Raw genomic sequence first — 20478 nt, forward strand, 5'->3', positions numbered from 1 at the left:
CTCATGGTATGCATGCACAATGGCACAGTACCCAGCAAGAAAAGGGGGAGCGGGGTTGGGGATTTAGCTCAGTGGTAGAGCGCTTGCCTAGGAAGCGCAAGGTACTGGGTTCGGTCCCCAGCTCCGAAAAAAAAGAACCAAAAAAAAGAAAAAAAAAAAAAAAAAAAAAAAAAGAAAAGGGGGAGGAACCAGGGGCACATGCGTGCATGAATTCCCAGGTATTCTGCTCAGCAAGACAATGACATATGAGCCCATTCATTATCCATTATGAAAGAGAGTGAACTCCACGGCAGAAAAAGGCCAGTGTTTGCTCAGGGCAGATGGCCAAGGAGGAGGTAAAAGAAATGGGAGTGGAGAGGATCAGAGAAACTCTTGGGGGTTGCTTGGTGTCACTTTGATGGTGGTAATGGTTTCACAAGGGCACACATTCCAACATGTGGCAAATTGTTCTCCTTTAATATGTGCAATTTACTGCATTTCAATTATAACTCAGTAAAGCTACTGTGTGCACACACACACACAGCCAAAGCTTGTGTGAGCTGGGAGAAGTACATGTGACCTGTGAGTCTGAAACTTAACCCCACCTCCATTCTTTCACACTGAAAGAATATGGTTTCACACGGTTTGCACTGACTTCAATAAAGGTTTTCTGAGAACTAACAATTACAAAGTGAGCACAGTCAGCCCCACACTCAGCCCACTGAGACCTTAACTCAGTAATCTCCTGAGAAGAGCCACAACCAAACATCAAAGCATTTGCTATTTCATGAACATAATCAATCATTTATGAGTAGTGCCACGTGACTGTGGTTAATTTTGCCCTCTACCTCCCAATTCAACCCATGAAAAAGTCTCAGAAAACATGATACAAAATTGGGGCTCACAAAGTTCACAGATAAAACTATTCTTACTTTCCATATCCAAATTAAGGGCAGGGCCCTAAATAAAGCGACTGCTGCTATCTGAACACCAGTTCCTGAACAAGGCAGGAGTAGCATATAAGGTAGCACATCTTACAGCAGGACGCTATCCACCCATCCTTGCTCCTGCCATGAGACACTGAGGGTCTCACTGGGGCAAGGGCTTGGTGTTCAGCTGCCCTTCTTCAGTCACCAATGCAAAGAGAATGTCCAGGCTGACCCTGTCTGTGAACAGACTGGCAGGAAGGCTTCATAAATGGCTTAGTGCTTAGGTTGGAGGGAGCATAAGCTGTGGAAAGCAGTGGACGATATGTATTTACATTAACATATAATGAGATATACAGGATGGCTAATAAACAGTAACTGGGAAATAAGAAAGTTCTCTCAGGATTGTGGGGTGGGGGCGAGTGCGCACGCCTGTGCATACCTTGGACAAGGTCTCCATTCTGTAGCCAAGGCTAACCTTGAACTCATGACCCTTCTTCAGTTTTTGATTTTAACCAAAAATTTTCAACAAAGTGTTTTGTTTTGCTTTTGTAACAAAGGCATTAACGTTGAGCTTCCTGTAGCAACAGAGATAGTGAAGGCCCAGAGAGAGAGAGATCCTGGTGAAAGACAAGAATGAACCCACCAGTTGCAAATGAGCTGCAGAGAGGAGCAGCAGTGTGTGTCTCCTGTCTACAAAGAAAACAGGGCTCCCGACAGCACAACCTGAGGGCAGGATGATCTACACTCATGTACTCATCAGTAAACAAGAATGAGGCTTCCACAAAGTAATTACTGGCCAGGACTTGAAAAGGTGCTGGAGAAAAGGCTTAGTGGTTAAAGGGCACTGGCTGCTTTCACACGAGGCAGCTCACAACCATCTACCATCCATGTATGTGTGTGTATATATATATATATATATATATACACACACACATACACACACACATATATATACACATTATATATATACAGCCTCTGTAGATAGATATACAGCCTCTGTAGATATATATATATATATATATATATATATCCTCTGTAGATATATACACAGCCTCTGTAGATGTATATACAGCCTCTGTAGATATATATACAGGCACAATGCCCAAACACATAAAATAAAAATACATATTTTTTTAAAATATTTGTTTTGGGGTTGGGGATTTAGCCCAGTGGTAGAGCGCTTGCCAGGAAGCCCAAGGCCCGGGGTTCGATCCCCAGCTCCAAAAAAAAAAACCAAAAAAAAAAAAAAAAAAAAAATATTTGTTTTGTCTATACGAGTATACTGTAGCTGTCAGACACACCAGAAGAGGGCAACAGATCCCATTACAGATGGTTGTGAGCCACCATGTGGGTGCTGGGAATTGAACTCAGGACCTCTGGAAGAGCAGGCAGTGCTCCTAAACCCTGAGCCATCTCTCCAGCCTCTCCCCACTCCCCCACCCACCCACCGGAAAATGATTGTTTTTTTTTTAAAAAAGAAGAGATAGCCAGAGACAATCTCTACTTTAATTATGATTTTGAAAAAGAGAATTTCTAGAAAACCCAATTTCAAATTTATAAGGGAGAGAAGTGGTCTCAGACTGACATGTGGGGAGGGACTCCTAAGGCCCACCCCTGCCAGGAATGGTGCTGTCCTTCCTGATACCAAGTGCCCCACTGGCTGTAGACATGGAGAAGGGGGCAAGGGTCCACTGTATCATGTCCCACAAATCCTCCATGCTTGGTAGTGAACTCTGTAGCTATAGATTTCTTCCTATCCCCTATGACAACAGAGCAACAAGGGGACTCATTAATGCTAAGGCCTAGAACAAGCACGGAGGCAGTGAGGGTCCTGGGGAGAGGTGGGAACAGGCAGGTGTGGTCCCTGCACTACCTGCTGTCAGGCCAGGCCATGGCAGCGAAGCAAACACCACAGCGAGGGCAGCTCATAAATGCAAGCCTGCCTCAGCCGCTGTGTAGCGCATCTCACCACACCAGTGTCTGTCTGAAACCAGCACCAGGCATGAGTGCGCCTCGCAGCAGCTGATTCTGGTGGGGCTGAGCAGTGACAGGATCTGAGAAAAATCAAAACCTGACATCGCTAATATTCCCTAGAGAACAAACTAGGCCAGAGAGGCAGCATGGTGCTTAAGAACACTTGCTGCTCTTTCAGCACTTACAGGTCAGCTCAAACCACCCTGCAATTCCAATGGCTCCAGCACCCTCTGTTGGCCTCAAAGAATGCCAGGCACACATGTGGTGCACATACAAACATACAGGCAACATGCTCATACATATAAAATAGAAATAATTAGCTAAAGTAGAAAATTATGTACAAGACTTTAGAGCCTTTATAATTCTACGACACAAACAACTGTGTTTAGGACAAATCCAAAGGCCACATACAGCTACCAACAAACTGTTCCCCCCAAAAAATCAGCAACTCAGGGGAGATACAAGAAGCTGGCAGTCAGTAATCCCCAGTACAAACACTCATCAGCATAGTAACAGAAACCAGTAATTCCACAAGGGGCAGGAGATGGATTTCAGTCACCACACAGTTGTGAGCAGTCACAGCCTGAGAAGTAAAGAATCATAAATGACAATGAAACAGGTTGTGAAAATGGGACACATACACACACACACACACACACACACACACACACACACACACACGAACGAGGGGTGGGGAGGATATCAACAGTGTAGGATGAGTCCCACATTTATAAATGGCAGAAAAAACCACTGTTTTATTTGAGATCATAAATTCAGATACAGCCATAGCCAGTCCTTTTGGAGCCTTCTGAAAAGATTCTAACAGAGCAGAGGAGACGACCTTGAACCCTGCTGCTTCTAATGCCCATTACCAGCAAACCCATCTCTAGGAACTAAGACTAAGGACTGACATACAGGGTCAAAGCTGTAGTTCCACTAGTTCTGCATTTACTAATAGAAAAACCAACAACTTAATCTAAGTCCTGCTCAATTATGAGTTCAGATTCTACACATAATTTTGATATTAAAACTACAAGATGCCAACTAGATACGAAGTATTATACAGAGCAGGTGACAGAACTTTTGCAAAAATCCTTATGATGTAAGCATCTGCATGTGCAGTTGTGTGTCCCCGGGAAGACAAAAGAAGGAAAACCAGTCAGTGCCGCAGTCCTCCACTGGACCCCAGCGACTCCAGCTGCCACACCACCCTTCCCGTGTGGGCTGGCTCATCTGTCCTTACGGCAGCTCTAGCAGGCAGGAGCAATCCATCGCCTTCTCTCATTTTAAAGATGTGGCACCTGAAGACTAAAGCAGCGCCTTGCACGATGGAACAGAGCTGGCCTCTGTGACCCACGGCGTGTGCCTCTCCTAACTGTCCCTATGGACTCAGGTGTGAAGGTGGGCGTCTGGGAGTACAGCTTCCCTGAGCTTAGCATACCCAGCACGCCTGAGCTACATCCACTGAGAGCTGCCTGTGCTCCCACTGACACTGTCAAAACAACAGGCCAGCCAGCCCTGGAAAGAAAGACGCCTCTGACCGTCAGGAAGAGAGAAACAAGCTACGCTGCGAGAAGTAGCTGGCAGTAAGGACTTTCAAGCTTTAAAAATATTGTTTTCTTTGGGTCTTCTTATTCCTGAATTTGATCCTTATTTGGTGGGAATCAAATCAAAAGGAAATTTTAAAGTGTTGTTTAAAATGCAGATGACCTTTTCTAGGCAGTTTTATATTAATCTAATGACAATGAAAAAAACACAGAATAAAATCAGTCATAAATGAAGAGCTTCACAATGTATACTGAAAGTACAATCGAAGACAGTTAGAGCCTCTGTTTTCACCCGCCAGGCATCAATTAAGAGGTTGATGCTCTTGCAGAGGACCTGGTTCAGTTTTGGGCACCCACATGGTGGCTCACAACTGTCTTAATTCCAGTTTTAGGAGATCCAAGGCTCTCTTCTGGCCTTTTGGACATTGCACACACTTGGTGCACAGACAAACATGCAGGCAAAATACCCATAAACATAAAATAAATTTTACAAAAGTCACACCATTGCAAAGTTTGAAGCTACTATAAAAAGTATTCCCCTCACAAAATATATTATTAAAAAAAAAAACTTACCTTTGGTTTTTTGATCAGCAGCCTGAGGAAGAAAAAAAAGAGAGAAACTTTTTAGAGACAATTGAATGCAATGTCCACACTGATGAAGGTTTATAGGCAGACTTTTAATTATCTTAGGGTTTTTTTCTTAGTTTCTTTGAGACATGGAGCCTTGACTGTCTTGCAATTTACTGCACAGACCAGGTTGGCCTCAGTCTTACAGAAATCTGCCTACCTCTGTTTTCCTTTCATTTTAATTTGGGGGTCGGGGGAGCAAGCGAGTGAGTGTGAGTGACTATTGGGACTAAGACTTTTAATTCTTAAAATTTTAAAAGCAAACCTTTTATTTAGCTAATTTACTACTGAGAAAAATCCTCCTCTGACTACAGGACAGTGCTAAGTTAGTGACTGGCAAACATTTTAATGGACACTATCTGAACTCCCTGTGTGTCAGTCTAGAAGGATCCTTCCAACCTCACAGCTCAGTACAGAGATGAAAGCAAGGGTGGGTAGTATAATTTGGCTATTTTACATGCAACAAAATAAAAAATATGACTATAAGGTTTAAATTAGAGCTCTAAAAAACAGAATTTTTTTAAAAGAAAATATTTCTAACTGTTGAGTCATCTCTCCAAACTGGTTTACAGAACTTATTTATTTATAAGGATTTATAAAGAATGTTTACTAAGACTATAACAATTATTTCTAGCTTTTCTAATACTGTCAGTTTCCTGGTTCTCCCTGATGTCTCAGATAGGGCTACTGTGGGTGGGCTGGGCTGGGCAGTCCATTCTCAGGAGGTAGCAAGTGCGTTCTTTACACAGAAGCTACGCTGCCCTGGACATAGCTTCAGTGCGTCCGACGCTGTAGAAAAGACCTTCTGTAACTGGCACTCTGTACTCGCCTCACTAGCCAAGTGTCTATATTTACTCATTACAGACTCAGCATATTGACGTAAAACAGTACTAGAATCAACTGTGGACACGAGACAGCCATGTTAATGCAGACATGACATGGGAGGACATGGAAGGAGTCCTAGCAAACCTTTTTCTGAGCACCTTCCTTCTTTTTCTTGTCTTCCTGCTTTTTCTTTTTCTTTTCTTCCATCAAACGTTCCTCTTCTTGTGTTTCCTGTTCTTTTACCCTATTAAATATTTAAGAAGCAGTGTTAGTATGATGACTACTTTAAAGCCAATGAAGAAGTAAAGAAGCAACCAGGAGTGAGGGCACAGGACTGTAATTCCAGCTGTCTGGGAGGCTGAGGCAGGAGAATCACAAGTTTAAGGCCAGAGTGGCCCACAGGCTAACCCCTAGACTAACCTGTATGTAGGAGGGTGCTGCTGCCATAGCTCAGGTGCTTGTGGCCTTGTACGTGAGGCCCTGGGTTTGAAACTCCACACTCAGGACACAGGGCAGGGATATTATTTGTGCACAAAGTCTTGAGCTAGACAATGTCATCAACATGATAGAGCCACTTTGAGAGGAGTCAGAAATGGAGGTTCCCCTCCAGTATGACAGCTGCTGCCCTGCTTTTTTGTCAAGTGGCTTAGCTGTCTCGTTTGTTCTGCCCACAACTGTGGAGAAATCGACTAGTGCAGGGCTTTGTGTGGGGTCTACAGAGTAAGGACACTCAGTGCTGTCTCAGAGACTGCCATCACTGGTGCTCCCTATTAGAAATGATCTGTGATTTCTATCCACCTCATCCAACAGATCAGGCTCTGTGGAGGTGATTCCCATGTATGCTCTAACTTCATGTTTGTCTGACACGGATTATCTTTTTATACAGAGCCCTGTTCAGCTGGAGAGCTATTACAAGATACGCAACATGGAAGAACTCTGTTTTAAAAAGTGAAGACAGCTAACAGCTAGGCTGTAGTGCTATAGCTAGCCCAAGTGGTGTGCATGCATCAGGGGTCACTATCTCTTTCCTGATGGCTCCATGCTCTCCCAGTAACACAGGCTCTGGCCCTTCTTTCAGTCAGCACCATGGGGAGCTGCAGGAGGAAGGGCCCTCTTGACACCTGTTACTGTGGCACTGTGAGGTTAGTATGTGGGTTTGAAGCCCAGATGCTGGCTGGTTACAGGCCTAGGCTTAGCATGGGCAACCTTGGCTCTGGCAGTCTAGCATCCCATCCAATGGCACTCTTAACACTGAACTAATTCCAGTCCCTACTACTAGCCACCTCCCAACGGTCTCTCATGGGACTCCTCCTCACACACACACCGGACTCCAAGTCTGCTGCACCAATAGTCCACACACACACCTAGCCATCCATCAACACGCCCAGGGCTCCTTTCCAATAGGAGCACAAGCTGAGGGGCTCCTGGCTGTGACTGGCTTGCATTCTGCATGTGCTCTAGCTGAAGAACAGGGAGTTAGCTTAAAGTGCTTCCTGGTGCTCATTCAGCACATCTGTGCCATGCCCTGTGAACGTGCACCAGCTTTCCAGTGGGGCTTCCCTTCTTAGCCGGGGCTTCATCAGCTTAGGGTTCTGCCGCTTCTGTAGTTAAGTCTTCATTTGTTTGTTTGCTGAGACAGGGTCTCAGTATGTGGCCTTGACTGGCCTGGAATTCAGTAGACAGACTAGACTGGCCTCAGACGCAGAGATTGCCCCTGCCCCTGACTCCTGAGCACTAGAATAAAAGGCATGTGTCACCATGCCCAGTTTACAGTTAATCCTATTATCATGACTTATTCCTTGAATGAACTAGATCCATTTACAAGGCTTCCATATCCCTACTGGACCTAGACTAATGCAGGTACCAGTGAGATCAACAGCTAAACTAGAACAACAACATAACCCAAGCCTCGTCCAAGCAGCACTCACCCATGCATAGATGCTGCTTTGTAGTTAATAATTTCGCATTTAACAATGTATTTTGCATACAACTATCCATATAAGGAATTTCAAACTAAAGCCAGATTGTTCATAACAAAATACTATCATAATAAAACCAATTTAAATTGATATGGTGGGGGTTATCTGTGAATATTCTTCCTTCGAAACAGTGATTACTCAGTCTGTGACTTCCAATCAGAATTAACTTGGGAAGCTTAAAAACTTCCAAAACCAAGACTGCTTCAACCAGATGGATGAAATCTTTGTGCACGAGACTCTGGCCTTAGCAGTATTTAAAACTTTCCATGACTCCTGAATCTCTACATATTATGAACTTTGAAAAGTGACTACTCATCTAATGATCTGAGAGATGCTCTCCAGGAATGTTTTCATGGTAAACGATGTACATATAGCTGAGCCATTTGCATGCAAGAATTCTAGCTGCAGGCAGTTCTGAGTATGACCAGGTATGTTGCAACCATGCAGCTTTCAGTCACACATCTAGAAAGAAAACATGTTGCCCTCAGGCTTTCTTAATCTGCAGCACATGGAGAGCCTTAAATTACCCGAGAGGGAATGTGAGAAAGCAGGTAGGGAGGTAGGGCCTTGTTCTGGCTACAGAGGTATTTATTCAACAGCAGGAAGAAGAAAATGGCTTCAGCTTAATTCTATTCATCAGCAAATTAAAGAACTAAGGCCAGCTCCTTACAGCTCCTTGTTTACATGACAAAGCGCCCCAGCAGCGTCACTCCTACTCTCTAACTCTTACAGTACATCTGCCACTTTTCATTATTAATTTAAAAGACCAACATCTAATCACGCTTTTATTTTATAACCTAATACATGCCCGTGGCAAAGCACTCATAGTACAAAAACGAAAGGAAAGACTCCCTTCATGTGTGTCAACTGGTATCATCTTAGAGGCAATGTAAGCGGAAAGTTTCTTGGGGATCCAGGAATGCTCTTTAAAGGACTGGGGGCAAAGCACTTGCTCCAGCACATCTATGGCCTTGGGTCACCACCCTTCACAAAACAAAGCAGCTGTGACCCGCTGGTGGCTGCTGGTGGTGCGCACCTGCACATCCCAGGAAGCTGGAGTGTCTTGAAAGTGAACTAAACCAAAACATTCTTCATGTGCGTTTTCTTTCTTCCCTTCAATTCTTCCTCCCCCATCACCCCCGGCCGTCTCAGGTAAGAGTATCTCTGTCTAACATCTCTGGCTGGCCTGGAATAGCTTTATGGACCAAGTTGGCCTCGAACTCACAAAGACCCGCTGTCTCTGTCTCCTGAGTAGTGGAACTAACTTGCAGAGCACCACTGCTGCCTGGCTATATGCTTCTTTTTAAAAGCAATGAACGAGGTGTACTTATTATCCCCTTTCCTCTGTATTACTTACTGATTTGTCCCAGTGGAGATGGGGCTTGTTTCCTTTTTGTGGTTTTGGTAATGGTGGGTGGGACCAGCGTAAGTGGGGCTCACAGGTCTGTGGAGGAATGCTTCCTCAGTGAAGGTATTACAGCTCTAAAGGGAGAGACATCCTAGCACAGGAGAGCCAAGGAATAAATACCCTAAGTCACACTACACAACAAACCTCACACCAGGGATTTACTGGATGAGACCTAGGAGGGAAGCTGCCCCTGACTGGGCAAGAAGCAGCAGGAAACTGCGCAGGAGACAAGTTTTACACAGGGTTTCTTAGAGGGGGAGGTCCCAGGGCAGAGATTTCAAGAGAGGAATCTGATCTTTTGTCCTACAGCCTGACTCTGTTGTTGCTTCAAACAGGCGAACAACATGTGGCACATGGAGGTCACATTTTAACTTTTCTGTGGAACTTTTTCTTCACTCCTTTGAGGCAGGGTCTCACTATGTAGTCCCCTGGCTGGCCTGGAACTCACTATGTAGGTCAGACCAGGCTTAAGCTCATGGAAATCCACCTGCTTCTGCCTCCCAAATCCTAAGATTAAAGATGTGCACCACCAGGCTCAGCTGCTGTTTCAAGTCTTTTATTTTTTAATGATTTTTTTTTTACTTTATGTGTATTAGTGTTTTGCCAGCCTGTCTGAGGGTGTCAAAACTCCTGGAGCTGGAATAACAGACAGCTGTGAGCTGTCATGTGGGTGCTGGTAATTGAACCTCGTTCCTCTAAAGAGCAGACAGTGCTCAGAACAGATTAGCCATCTCTGGTTTTAAGTTTTTAATTATTCCTGCATGTGATCGTATTTTACACTTCTCCCCTCACCTAAAGTTTAAAAACCCAGCCTTTAAAACAAACAAAAGCCAGGGCCCCATGTATCTATCAAGGCTGGCACTGTGTTGAACTGTATGTAGCCGAGAATGACCATTAACTCCTGATCTAGGTACATTTATCTCCCAAGTGCTGCTATTTCCAGAGCTCTAGCTCCTTTGGCTGGAAGCAGTCCTTACTAGAACTGACAACATAACATGCACACCAGTTTTTAAAAATTAAAACTTCTGCTAAAGTGTGTGCTGCAATTTCCCCTTTAAGCATTTTCGAGCATGTGCAGCTCAGGTCTATCTGTGCAGTTCATAAGCCTCAGGCCCCACCAAATGAGTCTAGTTTTCTCCCCTTATGCAAGACTCTTCTTTTTGCAATAGATAAAGGTCTTACTACAGAGGTCCACACTGGCCACATGCAGAGAGCAGTGACAGTGGACAACCCCAACTCCTAAGCTCAGGGAGCAGACTGGGGCACCTGCAGTTAAACAGTTCTGTTTAGTCATGCATGCCAGGGAAAAAGCACTCAGGAATTCACATCATCACCTTAACGAGACCAGCACACACGCCAACATGGATACAGGAAACTCCACGAGGTCCTACCCCTAAATGAAGGGCCACAGATGGTCAACGGCTGCTAGAGAAGGAGAACCACTTTTTCCATGGATGAGCTCTCTCATAGGTTGTCCAATCCCAAGAGATCAACCCTGCACATACATACAAATTGGCAGTGCTGAATGGACTCAGCAGACTGCATAAAGTTGTGTATAATGTGGGTATATACACATGCACATATATGAATATATATATGTAACAGTAATAATTAAACATTTGGGAGGGAGGGAGCATGGAATAAGAGGAAGGTGAGCGTGATGCACATGCAGATATCATTAAAGAAAAAGTAGTAGTGTTACTATTTTCAGTGCCATGGAACTAGCATGTTTCCCCTTTCCAAACAGAAGCTGTCCATTTCTCCCCTCTTCCTGCCTCTTCTGTCCTTCTTTGAGAATCTGACTATACTAACTAGCTAATTCAGCTGTGATCCAGATCCTCCTATGGATTCGGCAATGCTGAGCACACTCTCATAGGCCACTGGCACTTTGTACATCTTTCTAGGATCCTATGGTAACTCTTTGTCAAGGTCTAGTTATTTTTCTACATTCAACTTCTGTTTTGAATCAAAAACTTTGATGTTCATTCTGTGTGCATCAGTATTATGCCTGCATGTGTGCATTTGCACCATTTGCATACATAAGCTAGTGGAGGCTAAAGGGTGTGTCTCACCTCCAGGAACTGAGTTACAGATGGTTGTGAGCCACTGTGTGGATGCTGGGCTGAATCCAGGTCCTCTCTAAGAACAAGTGCATTTAACGGCTAAGCTCTATCCTGAACCCCTGATTCACTCATTGTGATTTGATTAAACTGACAGGGAGAGACAAGGACAGAAATGGATCCTAAGGAATCATTGACATCCTTACCTATCCAGTACTGTTCACTTCAATGTTTTAACTCAGTTATCCCATGACCTGCCCTCCTGCAACTGCTAGCTCATCCTGCTGGAAAACAAAAGTCTCTTTAAGAAGCCTGGCATGGGGGGGCTGGGGATTTAGCTCAGTGGTAGAGCGCTTGCCTTGCAAGCACAAGGCCCTGGGTTCGGTCCCCAGCTCTGAAAAAAAAAAAAAAAAAAAGAAGAAGAAGAAGCCTGGCATGGATGGGCAGGCCTTTAATACCTGCATAGGCAGGGCGAGGGTTAGAGGCAGAGGCAGGCAGTTCTGTGTAAGTTTCAGGCCGGCTTGGTCTATATCATGAGTTTTAGGATGGCAAGAGGTACATAGTGAGACCCTGTCTGAGTGGGAATGAGGGTGGGGAGGAAGGGGCCGGAGAGATGGCTCACTAGTTAAGAGCACTGACTGCCCTTGAACTGACTCAGGTTTGAGTCCCAGAACCCATTACTATATATGTTTCTGTAACTCTACTCCCAGGCAATCTGATATCTTCTTCTGGCCTCTGTTGTCACTGCATGCACCATGGTACATGGACACACATACAGGCAGAACACCTATACATATAAAATATAAAGAAAATTTTTAAAAAGGAAAAGAGAAAGGGTTGCAGAAGTAAATTTCTAGAAACTGTGCAAGCTTCCTTCTCGTTGGACTGGTGGCATGACTGGCTGAGAAGTGGTTTGAAGGCACCATGTGGCTGCATCTCAGCACACCATCCTTGTCAGAAGGCCATGCCACTAAGTACTAAACTCTTTTCCAGTCAAATGCTTTTCTCCACCTCCGCCCCCCAACAGAGCCCTATGTGCCTCTTCCGCCTGAGCTCTGAAACTTCCTGAGTGTGCACCTCAGTGGTTTGGTGCCACTGTTCATGCTCAGCGTTTGGCTTATGGATCTTTAAGCCAGTAAATCCATCAGCTCTTCCGTAGGTACCTTTCCTCCCCTTCCTCCCTCCTGAGTGCCGGCTTCATGACCTTGCCCCTGTTTTGCAGATGGAGAGGAAAGCCAGTCTCTGTTCCCACACTCATGTTCCTGTCTGTTCTTCCTTAATAATCGCTCAGCTGAGGAGCTTAGTGTTTGTGGGTAGATTTACTTCACTGTGGATTCCTGTCTTAGAAGGTCAGTCAAGGAGCTGTCTGCCATGCTAAGCAGCCTCAAACTCCTGGTTAGCAGGAATCTGATCTAGCTTTAACTACCCAAAACAGCCCCTGCTGGAGTTGTCCTGGACAGTCCTGGATCCTCACCCTGACTTTCTGTCCGTATTCCTGTTTCTGCTATATCTGCTCTTGACCCTCACTGAAACATCTATTTCCTGACTCTTGCGTGCCCTACAAGCTGTTGTCATTACCTTCCTTTGTAAAGAGATGGCCTCCCAGGACCGTCCTGTGTGCTCACTGACTGTATGATGGAAAGCGTGCTCCTCGCTGGGGAAGGCAGCAGACCTGGGAGGGAGGACTGATTCACTTCACACGCATTTCCAGCTGACAGCTTTGTGTGTCCTCTGGAATCACAGCACAAGGCAATGTATACACTCGAGGACATGCATCTAATGGCACTGGCCAGCGGCTGTCAGCAGCACTGCTCTTGGTCACAGTAAGGGAAGGGGTGGCTGAGAATGCGTCGTCATCGTCGGCAGGCCTGGGTGCAGGACAGCCAGGGGAACTATATTCCTGGCTTTGAAATAGCTTCCTCTGTCTTCTGGGCTGTTGGTGCCCTGGTGGCAGACTCCTCTCCTGTCTCTCTGACCTCAGGAAAAATCTAGAGCCATTTAAAGCTTCTTTATCTTATCTCCCTCTTTTGGTGCCTAATCTCAGCTAATGCTCACAAAGGACAGCTCTTCCAAGAGTGCACATTCTTTTCTGATCAAGCAATAATTAGTAAGTTACTACCTCTCTTGTGGGGTTAGTGAGATTGTAAGCTTGAATTTGGAGAGATTTCTGGACCTATGGGACAGCTGTAAAAAGCTAGATTAAATGAGGATTAAGTCAGTTTTTTTTAAAAATGTGTGTGGGCTCATGTTTGTGTGTGTAGGTACACATGTGCGTGTGTGTGTACATTTCTAGAGGCTGAGGCTGATGAAGGAGGTCTTCCTCAGTCTCTCTCCATTTTCTATATTGAAGCAAGGTGTCTGGCTGAACCCGGGGCTCACTGTTTTGGCTCATCTGGCTATCCAGATTGCTCGTTCCAGAAATTTCCTGTTGCCATCCCTCTCCTGTATTAGAATCATAGGCAGGTCTCTGCCCCCTCCCCGCATCGAGTCATCTCATAGTCCTACAACTTCATTTATTTACTTCTAATTTTTATTTTAAAGATGGGACTCAGTATGTAATCTAGGCTGTTTGGGAACTTGCTACGGAGACTAGGCTAGCCTTGAACTCACAGAGATCAGAGATAGTCTGCTTCCCCCTCCCTGAAGGTACGAGCCACCATGCCCAGCTTTCTTCCCTGGAGGGGGAGGTACCACCTTTGTTTCTAATTTCCTTGACCTTGAGCTTAACTCATCCTTTCCACTCTGTCCAGATCTTTCATCCTCTTGTGTACTTCCCACACCTCCAGAAGCCCATGCCAACTACCACATCTCTATCCATCTGTGTTTTCCACAAAGGATGTTATTTAATTGTTCGTTTTGTAAAACTGAGACCCGCCTCGTATTCCACTTTGCGCCTTGCTCTTCTTACTGTACAGCTAAGGTGAAGGAGTCCCCACCCGCAGCAAACGCATCCCCTCTTTAATGGCTCTTTAGCACAGTGTGCTGTGACTCTCCTCTAATGCACTCCACCCTCCCTTCAGTCATCACGCTCACTGCTCACTCTAGTTTCAGCTTACTGTCACTACAAAGGAGCTCCCGCTCTCCTGTCCAGCTTCTGTTAAAGAAAACAGCCTTGCTTTGATTGGCAGTGCAGCTTCTGTTCTGTAGCAGTGGGAACTGAGGAAGGAGGAATGTGATGTGGGGCTCTAAGGTGCAGGACGAGCAGGACATGAAGCACCTGTGAGACATATTTTGCTGGGTGGTGAGGGCGTGGGGTGGGGGTGTCTGGCGAGCTAGTTTTTCAATACATTTGTTTCTTTCACTCTCAAACTCTTGTTAGTTGATTATTCCTTGAATTTATAAAGTAGGAGTCAATAAAAGGACTGGGGCTTGTGTTTGCCTCTGGGGGCTAGCTAGTTACCTGAAATCAAAACTGTTTCTCATCCTGAGTTTCATCTGCAAGAAACCCAAGAATCCACATCCTGGGTCAATCTGGCTACATTCCAGACTCTTCTCAGCACTGCTCACTCTTTAAGTGAAGGAGGGCACAGGTCCCACCATCATTAGAAAGCCTGGCTAACTGAGGACGTTTTCCTGGCACTGTTGGATAGGCTAGGCTAGTTAGGAAGGACTGTAAATGTGAGGGGCATCTCGTCCGCTCAGCACAGACATTTAAGCCTCACTTTATTCAACTTCTGCTACCTGCTGCGCTCAGAAAGTGTGTACAGGACTCAGGGCTGGACAACAGAATCGGCAAAGACCTCAAGGGAAAATCTGATTGGAAAGGCGCAGCATGGTCTGAGTAACATTTAGTACCTGATCGACTAGGGAAAGTCATGGGGCAGAAAGGTCCTGGAGTAGGTGCTTGGAACGCTTTGGGTCACCCGGCAGGACACATTACAACAGTGAGGACCCATGAGCTGAGTGATTCTGAAGGACAGGACATGAAGTTGGGAAGTATGTCCTCCGAGCATTAAAGGGTAACAAGTTGACAGACCTCTCTTGAGTATGAGAGGGAAAACCTGTGGCTTGCTTCTAACCATCACAACACCACACTGGTCTGTGTCACTTATATGTTGTGATAGAATAGCGGCTCTTGGGGCTGGGGATTTAGCTCAGTGGTAGAGCGCTTACCTAGGAAGGCATAAGGCCCTGGGTTCGGGTCCCCAGCTCCAAAAAAAACCAAAAAAAAAAAAAAAAAAAAAAAAGAATAGCGGGTCTTGTCCAGACAGACCACACCAGACTAATACAGTCCCATGTGGAAGAGGTTTATTGAGGACAATGGAGACAGAAGTGAGGGAGAGAGAAAGAAGAAAAAGAGAAAGGGGACAGGAAGGGTCTGCCTTTTATTTAAACTGTGATGTAACTGCTCCCAGGTGAAGGTGGGAGCTGAACCAAAGGTATGCTGGGAATGTATGCCATAGCAACAGACGGAGCACAGGTCCCTGTCGGCCTGCAGGGACATCACTGCTAGGTACGGAGGCAATGCAGTTCCTGATACCAACAACTTCCCTTACTCACTATGTGACACTGTTCTAGCAGACTGTTAAAATCTCTCTATTGATTAGAGGGGCTTTGAAGTCACAACTTACTGTAAATCTTATTACAGTACTACAGGAACTGAATTTTGCCCATTCAAGGCCTGTGGAAGACTGAGGACTGACCCTTCCCCCCAAAGGAACCTTCAGGGAAAAACCCAACCTTGCCCTGATTATAGACCTCTAATGCTCAGAAGGCGTGAAACACTGAATAGGTAGGTACTGCTGTAAGCCACCAAGCTCACAAACCTGTTACTCATAAAAAATACAATGAATTAGAACTTCTCAGGCTGACCAAAGGAGAGAGCGCCCACTACTGACTCTTCTGCTGACTTACAATGACACTAGACAAAATATAATGAAATACAAGCAGGAGGAGTAAGCACAATTAATGTGGACTCTCCGAAGAGCAGCTGAGAGGAATTCAACCTGTGTGAGGTGACTTTCTCATCTCTCTCTTAAGTTTTGACCAGGGTCTAGGTAACCCTCACAGCTGTGCTGGGGTAAAGGTGGCCCAGGTAGCTAAAGTGGACAGAATCCAGTTTTCTCAGTAGAAGGGGCTCCCAGGAGCTAGCTGGGATGGTATGATGCCTGGGAGGAATCAGCCAGGGAGAGGGATTCTCCCAGCTCTGACAGCAGCTGTCAGAGGATGGGCTTACCTCTGGTCTCACTGCACACGGTGGACACAAACAGCAAGTTGTGAGACGTGCAGTGCAAGGACAACACCCTCCAACAGTCATACCCACTCCCAGTGCCAATCCAGTCAGCCCTAGCTAGACCAGAGGCCAGGAGTGCAGGGCTGACCCTGGAGCCTGGTCCCACGGAATGAAATGGTCTGGAGACAACTGTGACTTTTACTTTGGAATGTGGAGAAGAGTCAGAGATCTGAACAGTGGTCTCCAGCTTTTCAAAGAAATCCCAGCTTACTGCCATTTGGTGTTAAGGTGGGCTTCAGATCCAAGATTCACTTGTTAAGATTAACTACTGTGGCCCAAACAAAGCAAGACAGATCCCAGCAGCAACTCTCAGTTTATCTGACTTTAGAAGCAATGCCCCCTGCTGCCTACCTCAGACATACATCTTTCTGAGGCTTGTCTTCTGAATACCAATTGGTCCCACAGGAGTTCTCCTATGTTCTAGATGGTCTGTTGTGTGGCTTTAAAACACACACACACACACACACACACACACACACACACACACACACACACACAGAACAACTGGCTTTCATTTTTGCAGGCTTTCCTCTATGAACTATGGTGAACACCTACACACATCACACCCTTTCCTTCCTCACTAGGAACTGCACCTCAATTTCCTGTACAGAGCTGCTTCAATTCAAAGTCCTTGAAGGGCTGTAGGTTCAGGGAAGCATGCTGTGTGTGGCTAAGTCCAGAGCTCAGCCTTGAGCCTAATGCACAAAGCTGGCCGATGACTAGAGAAAGCTTCAGCCACACACACCAGGCTCGGAAGGGAGGCGGCAGTCGCAGGGAACCAGTCTGCATTGCTGGCTGTCTCCTGTCCACCAGGGACAGCTGCCCAGGTTCTCTGGGTTGCCACTCGTTTCTTGTCTGGGCAAAGTTTGTTTTTGTTCTTCCCTAAATTACTGTTGTTTTCTATCACATGTAATTAAGAACCCTAAAGAAAGCCAGTGTTAGCAACAGTCCCGGGGTCAGAGTCACAGAGCCCCTCTCTGTGCTCATGTGTATAGCACAGCCTGGAATACAAAGGAAATCCCGCTGATGTCTGAGCAGTAGCCTCTGGCGGCTCACCTTGCTGTGTGTGCCACAATGTTCAGTTATTAACAATGATGGAATCTCACTGCTTGCTGGGAGATCTGACAACATGCACTATATACCCATGACCAGCACTTCCTGTTGCTGAGGTGGGAACTGGCTGGTTATTCATTTACTATCTACAGTGCCAACCTCTGCCTCTTGCCTGCTCTGTGAAAATGGATCTGTGACATTTAACTACTTTCCCTCACCAGCTGGCATGATGTCCAGCTTCTCTGGCAGAGGGCGCTGGAGAGAAGCAGAGGACAAGTTTATACCTCCCAGCTGGGTGCTCCAGGGCAGGCTCCTGCAAGGACACACTGTGGGGACTGGAGCTTTCTGGCAGGTTGGGTCCACATACCCTTCACAGTGATATGACCTCTTACAAGGGCTCATCTTCCCACCCTAACCCTCGATACACTGACTCTCAGGCTTGTTTTCCTTGATCACACGATTACAAGTTTGTTTGTTTTCTCTTCACTGATAGAGAAACCTTCAAGTGACAGCTTATTTCAAAGCCTGCCAATAAACTGGAAAGTTAAAAATACTATCACACCAATAAACAAATTCACAGATGTGCTTAAATGATGGATAAATTAAGTCTGAGTATAACACTATAAGCTGAATTTAACTATCATCACATAAGCCTGGACTCTCTGAGCAGCAGGGGGTTGGGGTTAGTCCAGCACGCGCACACACACACACACACACACACACACACACACACACACACACACGCCCCGGCTGTGGGTGGAGTCTGTGTCATCTCTAGGACACACAGCCGCATTTCAGGCAGGCAGGCGGCCCCTTCACCACTGAAAAAGGAAAAGGACCTAGAGCCCAGCGCCACAGCCTCAGGCCGGTCACTGAAGTGAGGAAGCAAGCGGGGGCCATCAACCAGTGTCTCCAGGGGACATGCCTATTCAAAGCCCCTGCAACTCGTTCTGTGAACAAGAAGGGCTGTTAACATAGACATTCAGCTTCAGGAGTCATTAAGCTACCTTGTGCTCAAGCTGGATTCTAATTTGGGAGAGGCAGACAAGACCTGGGCAGAAATAACTTGATGACAATCTACGCAAAGGAAAAATCAAATATAAAAAAAGACAACACCCTCCAAGCTGTTCCTTGATCTAGAAACATTTAAAGCTGAGGGCCTGCCTTAAATAAGCAACGATGTGGCTGCAGCACAGACATCTGCCCAATTTCTATAACAAAACTTAGCAACACGACAAGTTTCTGTGACTAATTGTAACTACAGTAAAGACATTACTACTAAAAATATTTACTGAGTTTCCATAGAAAATACGTAATGTAAAAAAACTGTTTCAGAAAATGTTTGAAAAATCCTATTAAAATATTTTTTAAATTTTATTTTCAATTCCACATCAGATTCAGATCAGAGGGAAAGAGAGGTCTAAATATCAATCTAGAGCAGTGATTCTCAAGACCCCTTTGGGTTCAAGTGACCCTATCACAGGGGTCATATATCAGATGTCCTGCATGCATATCAGATATTTACATTATGATTCATACAGTAGCAAAATCACAGTTATGAAATAGCAATGAAAATAATTTTATGGTTGGGGGTCACCATAACATGAGGAACTGTATTAAAGGGTCACAGCATCAGGAAAGTTGAGAGCCACTAGCTTAGGAAACCTGAAAGAAATACGTGAAATTTGGTCTTTGGTCATTTGTTCAACAAATACAAAGTCATATAATCTTCACTGGACCAAACAGACGAGACCAGAGAACCCCCCACTTTGTAAAGAGTGTTTCCTACTCCTCGATATCTCAATATCATCACCCAACAAATCAAATGTCTATCAACTGTCCCACTTTAAAGTGACAATTTTAATACTGGATGGAGTATGTGACTCTACAGGGACCATGTGACTTGACACCAACACTGTAAACCAAAAGTTCCCTGTTACAAGCTGGTCACACACACCCACCAGGAAGCAGTGACTACACACACGTAAGAGGCCCCGTTCCCTCTCTCCAGTGGCATACAGTGATGAAGCCTAAGCACAACTGAGAAGTTTAAACTGTCATTGTGACTGAAATGTCCTAAGTGGCACTACGTTAAGAGATGAGCTTTAACAAAATCCAGACAGAGGTATAATCTCTGTAAACACAAGATGTTGCTCTCCTCGAGGGGGCGGCATGCATCACACACAAGCAGAGACAGGAGTCAAATTTCATGTTTCTCACATAAATAGCCAGCATTTTCAAAAACCTTGAGACACAATAGTCATCCCAGAACTGGTTTAGACTGCACACAGCACCGAGGGCCCCCAGATCAACTGCTCAGCAACAGCACTGTGCCCAGCTCCTGTCACACAGCTTTCCACTCCCTGGTGCCCATAGCTCCACGCTCCCTAACGCCCACTTGATGCCACTTGTGAGCGCCTCGACTGTCAAGATGCATTTGTTAAGGCAACGGAATGGCACTGTGCTAAAGACACAGATGCCAAGAAATAGCAATGCTGAGGTAGGTCTCCGTGGGAAGACCTCCAGAGGAAGCAGCTTCCAGAGGTGAAGAGCTCAGGTTGACCGAGACTGGCTGCACTCCACCTCTTGAAGGCCTGGTTCCTGTCTTCAGAGTCCGTCAGCAAAGCCATTTAAGCAATGGTCCCGAATGAGATCGCAGTGTTTTAGATCCATACAGCTTTATGTGTCTGAGGTAAAGTATAAAACTTGGGCTGAAGCCGTAGCTCAGTTGGTAAAACCTTTGCCTGGAATGCAGAAAGCCCTGGGACTAATTACTAGCGCTTAAAATGCTGGGTATGGCAACACATGCCTATAATGCCAGAGCCTCCGAGGTGGAGGCAGGAGAATAATAACAATAACAACAA

At 45.5% G+C, this 20478-nt stretch overlaps 1 protein-coding gene across 3 annotated transcripts in view; it reads right to left on the minus strand.

Annotated features, from left to right (window-relative positions):
- The window catches only part of Tnrc6c (trinucleotide repeat containing adaptor 6C), a 72591-nt gene extending 60893 nt beyond the window's left edge, over positions 1-11698 (minus strand). For 2 of the 3 annotated variants that reach the window (XM_032914062.1, XM_032914064.1), the window contains exons 1-2: positions 6026-11698; positions 5003-5024 (exon numbers count right to left, since the gene is read on the minus strand). In XM_032914062.1, coding sequence (XP_032769953.1) covers positions 5003-5024; positions 6026-6088 — 85 coding nt within the window. In that variant the 5' untranslated portion in view covers positions 6089-11698. The remainder of the gene's footprint in view (positions 1-5002; positions 5025-6025) is intronic. The other variant, XM_032914063.1, reaches the window with a different exon arrangement.
- Positions 11699-20478: the final 8780 nt, after the last annotated feature.

This window comes from Rattus rattus, chromosome 9, assembly GCF_011064425.1.
Source record: "Rattus rattus isolate New Zealand chromosome 9, Rrattus_CSIRO_v1, whole genome shotgun sequence".
Taxonomy (NCBI): domain Eukaryota; kingdom Metazoa; phylum Chordata; class Mammalia; order Rodentia; family Muridae; genus Rattus; species Rattus rattus.